General features: G+C 32.9%; 1 protein-coding gene across 1 annotated transcript; it reads left to right on the forward strand.

The window, feature by feature from the left end:
- The first annotated feature begins 3200 nt into the window (after positions 1 to 3200).
- On the forward strand, positions 3201 to 3775 carry LOC136416750 (uncharacterized). Its single transcript, XM_066402084.1, has 3 exons — positions 3201 to 3371; positions 3420 to 3596; positions 3653 to 3775. The coding sequence occupies exons 1-3, from the start codon at positions 3201 to 3203 to the stop codon at positions 3773 to 3775; spliced, it is 471 nt and encodes a 156-aa protein (XP_066258181.1).
- Positions 3776 to 4726: the final 951 nt, after the last annotated feature.

The raw sequence follows: 4726 nt of genomic DNA on the forward strand, positions 1-4726 counted from the left end.
AGTACTTCTGAAATGCCCATTTATTACTGTTATAGAACTAATAATTCCAAACAATTCCATGTTGTTTCTAAAGAGTTTCTGATATTGGTTGCTGATTGACCAAAAAATAAAACAAACTTTTGCAGCTCAACTTTTTCATTGCTCAATTTTTGCTCAATTTTCTTAATAGTCCCTAAGAAACCTAAAAACTCCCCTGGAAAAAAACTTTAGATCCTAAACGCCAGAGCCAAGGTTGCAGATTTATGGTGGCTTCGAGGGCGCTACTAGAGATTCGAAATTTTGGAAAAAATAGAACATTCAAAGAACTCTTTTCTGTTGAAATCTCAAAACAGGAACTTTCCCGATATTTAAAGAATCTTGAAGAAATCTGCCCGAACTAAGATATTCAAAAATAGGAAGGGGGACTGTAAGGGAGATTTTTGCGGATCCTTCACGGCTTTTGATTCTTAAGGAGGCTAGTCCGATAACGTAAAAATGGTGAACATGTGCAGATTTCTTTTCACGTCACACGTAGAGCCTCTTCAAAATAAATGAGTGCGTACCACGCTAATAGTTCATTTCTCAAATGTCCGAACTTCGTCCTATCATTTTTGCAGCAAATAGAAAAAATTCAAATAAATGAAAATTCTCCATAGAAATTAAATTCGATTTTGCTCTGAGGTTCATTCGTTTCGTGATTCATTGATGAATTGGTTTAAATATTATTAGATTTATTTGAAAGTCAAACAAGTATTCATGCAATAATTTCTCGAATTAATATTTCATATAACTTTATAAAGCATTGAAAATTGTTCAGGTGGAGGGAATCGATAGGTGATGGACTTGAAGCAAATGCATCTAAACAGAAAAAGATTGTACTCGTACATGTTTGCATTGTTTTTTTTAGCGTCGTGATCTACAATTAAAGTTCCTGTTAACCAAAACACGCCTACTTTTAAGATAATTTCTGCAAAAAATTTCCTAAAGCAACTTTTTAATATGTCCGCGTAGCTGCTTCTTCCTGACAAAATACCTATTGGTTTTTCATAACAAATTACCTTTTGGCACTCTGCATACTCCAGACTCGTTCGCTTTAGTTATTGAAATGATGCAATTTTCATAGCTAAGTCTGTTTGCCTGAGGGGCATCTATCTGTAGGATGCATGGATATGCATGCGTATCTTAAATTAGACTCAATCTCCCTTCATAGAAGGTGCCTTGAGAAAGACTAAATATAGCCGAAACGTTGGCGTCTTTCATTAGAAGATAGAGGCTTTCATTGTCCTTACATATCACGTATACAGGGTATTTAAATTTAAAGTTCCTTCGAGTTTTATGCAAACCCTTCATATTTTTGAGATATTAAATGAAAATTTTGTTGTGTAATAACTTCTTAGTGAAACGCCTTTGACTACTTATGAGACTCAAATTGCCTGCTGAATTTAGAAACATTTTCGTTCACCGATAACTTACACTTCGTGTTCATCAATGGGATGTTTCAATTGTGCCGCTAAGAGCTTTTCGTACGAATAACGAACACCTAAGTTTCACAATTCATTAAATCAATGAAGTTCTCCATTGAAAGTAACCCAGTTATTATACATAAAGAGTGAATTTTTTTCTGCCAACTCCAATGAAAACTTTCGATCGGCTAAACTTAGTTAATTTCACTCTAGGGGATTGCGTTGAAAAGTTAAGTTCTATTACCAGGATCGCAGTGTATTAGAGTTTGCCTTAAAACAGCAAGAAAATCTGCCAAGTAAGCAGAGCTAATGGATTTATTCTGTTTATTAATTCTGACGTGGAAAGCATGTTTTTCTTTGTTCAAAGGCCAGGTTTCATTTTACCCTATTTACCAGGAGATATTATTATAGTGTTACTCTTGTTAAATCAAGGGAGATATACCATGATGGAAAAAGGAAAAGTATCTAACCAGAAACAATTGGAAGGAGAGAATGGGGAAGAGCTCAAATCATGAGAAGTTTTATAATCCTATTCCCTATCTAAAGAGAATTTATCATCCGGCTTAAGGATGAAACAAAACGGAGCTTCAGTAACTTTTAATCGCAACATTTTTATGGTATTCTTCAATATTCAAACATCATTAGAACTAAAGCTAAAAACAATAAACAAATTAATTAAAATAATCTTAAGAGAAGACAGAGAAAATCCGAAGGGTCAGGCATTGTTATTATTGCCGAACATCTCAAATTTTCATTAGAGGGTTTAAGATGTACCTTCTCTATCTGGAGAGGAAAAGACATATGTTTTTGTAAGAGTCTACAAAATTTTCAAGCAAAATTGACCTTATTGATGTTGATCGCTTCACGGTATTCTATTCTTGACCTCAAAACAGTTCTAAAAACAAGGTTTCGCGATATTTGTATTTCCAAAAAAAAGAAAAATTAAAATGCATTACCTTCCTTATAAGTAAATATAGTTTGGATGTATCAAAATTGAGTTTTTTGGTGTAGATAAGTATATGACATTTCTAAGCCCCACTCTGTAAAAGTCCTGGCTTTGCTTAAAGATTGAATTAAACTAATAAATTATAAAGAGCTCTTTAAAATTTTAGATAGAAAAAAACCTTTTGAAAGAGGAACTTTTTTCCAATTTTATTACGGAAAATCTTCTGAATAACTATTTTCTAGGGAGCGAATATTTCTTGACTGCAAATCTTTCCATCCATTTTTTGGGGTTCACTTCCTTCCGCTCATAAAGTATGACCGGAATAACCTCCATCAATAGAATATCCTTTCGGATCTACACTGAAAGTGGGAAACAATACTTTTTCAAAATTTATTAACACTGAATGAATGGATTCAAATGACAAATCCATTAAATTAGTAATTGAATTAAGAGAATGAATCATATGCTTTTTAGGTAGGTACTATTGCCCATGCATGGGATACATTTGCCTAAGCAAAAGCACGTAAATATCTGAGGATGTTATTTTGTAGAATAAAAGAAATCCTTTAGTTCACTAAGATATTATAAATGATACTGTAGTTCGCTAAAGTATATTGATTTAAGTGAGCTTATTGACGAGATTCCTGATAAATTGTGGATGAACTTCCTCCAATTAATATTCGTTTTCATACATTTCTTCAGCACAGGACTCCTTCAAATCTTCCACAATTCGATTTTAAGGAGGTAAAAAATAAAGAAATTCGCATATTTTTAATAACTTGAAAAATATATCTTTCATTGATCATTACGATATGCGAGTCGATCTAATTAAACGTGGAAAGGATATTTCACTCATACCGCTGACAAAATTTGTGAACAAATGGATTGAAAACGACGTATTTCTACACTGTTCATATATAGCAAGGGTAGTTCCAATTGATAAGGACGGTGATAGGGATAATAGAAAAATTTATACACCTATAGTCATTCTACCTGTTTTGTAAAAGGTCTATAAGTATGTACTGCTAAAGCACATAAGCATCTTTTTTGAAAAACATAATTTATTTTATAATAAACCATTTGGATTCCGTAAGGGTTTGAATACAAGTGAGGCTGTTTCATTTGTATGCAGTAACATTATCGAGGGAATTGAAGATGGACGTTACCTTAATGTTACATTATGCGATTTGCAAAGAGCTTTTGACTGTGTGTCTCATTCTAATTTAGTTTCTAACCTTCGGTTTTATCATTTTTCTGAAAATAGTTGCAAGCTTTTACATTCTTGCATTCTTATTTAGAATATACGCAGCAATTTACCGCAATTACTGGTAACTTTGGAGCGATTATGGATATTCGACATGGAATTTCGCACGGTTCTTGCTCTTGATGATTGAAGGTTTGATCTTTATTAATGAAATTGAAGTGTGGGTTCCAGATATCGATACCTTACTGATTGACGACGACGGCTCTCATAAGAGGGGAAAAACGTTGAAAGACCTATCGCTTCAGGTGCTAAATGTACAGCCTGAGGCATTAGTTTGGTTTCTATCAAACAGTTTGTCTCTAAATGAAAAAAAAACCAAAAATATTATTTTTAGTAAGTGCAAAGCCGATTCGCCAGCTATCATTGAACATATTAAATTCCGAGGAGTTTATCTATATCCAGTTTTTATGACTTAAATTGTTTCTTTTTTATTTCTTAAATTTTTATTACCCCTGAAAAGAATTCTTAGTAAATTTGATGACTTTAAATTTTGCATATTACTCCCTATTCTTGCCACATTGTATATATAGTTTTTTTTTTGCCTTCAGGACGTAATTAACACATTAAAATAATTTTTGGACTGTTAAGAGTGATATTAGGACTAAAATACAGGAATAATGTCTAGAGACCATATTGACATTCTCATATTTACATATATGTATGTTTTGGAGTCTACATCATATTCGCAAAAATTACGAAATATATAAGACAAATCGAGGTTTTACCCGTGTCGAAGAGTGAATGATACGAGGATAGTCCTAGAATTGCAGGACCTAACACGTAAAGAAAAAAAAAGGAAAATATTACATTATTTCTTAACATAGTCTCCTTTGAGATTGACACATTTTTTCCATGGATATAAAAGCCATGTTTTATGGCTTCTATACCCTGTTTATAGTAAAAAGCCTTGAATGTTTCAAAATAGGCATCAACCTCCGACTCCACCTCTTCATTATTGGCAAATCTCTTTCCACCGAGCCATTTTTTCAAGTTTGAAAATAGAAAATAATCTGAGGAGGCTAAATCTTGCGAATAGGGTGGGCGAAGGAAAAGTTCGAAATCAAGTTGATTGAT

This window comes from Euwallacea similis, chromosome 24 (assembly GCF_039881205.1).
Source record: "Euwallacea similis isolate ESF13 chromosome 24, ESF131.1, whole genome shotgun sequence".
NCBI lineage: Eukaryota > Metazoa > Arthropoda > Insecta > Coleoptera > Curculionidae > Euwallacea > Euwallacea similis.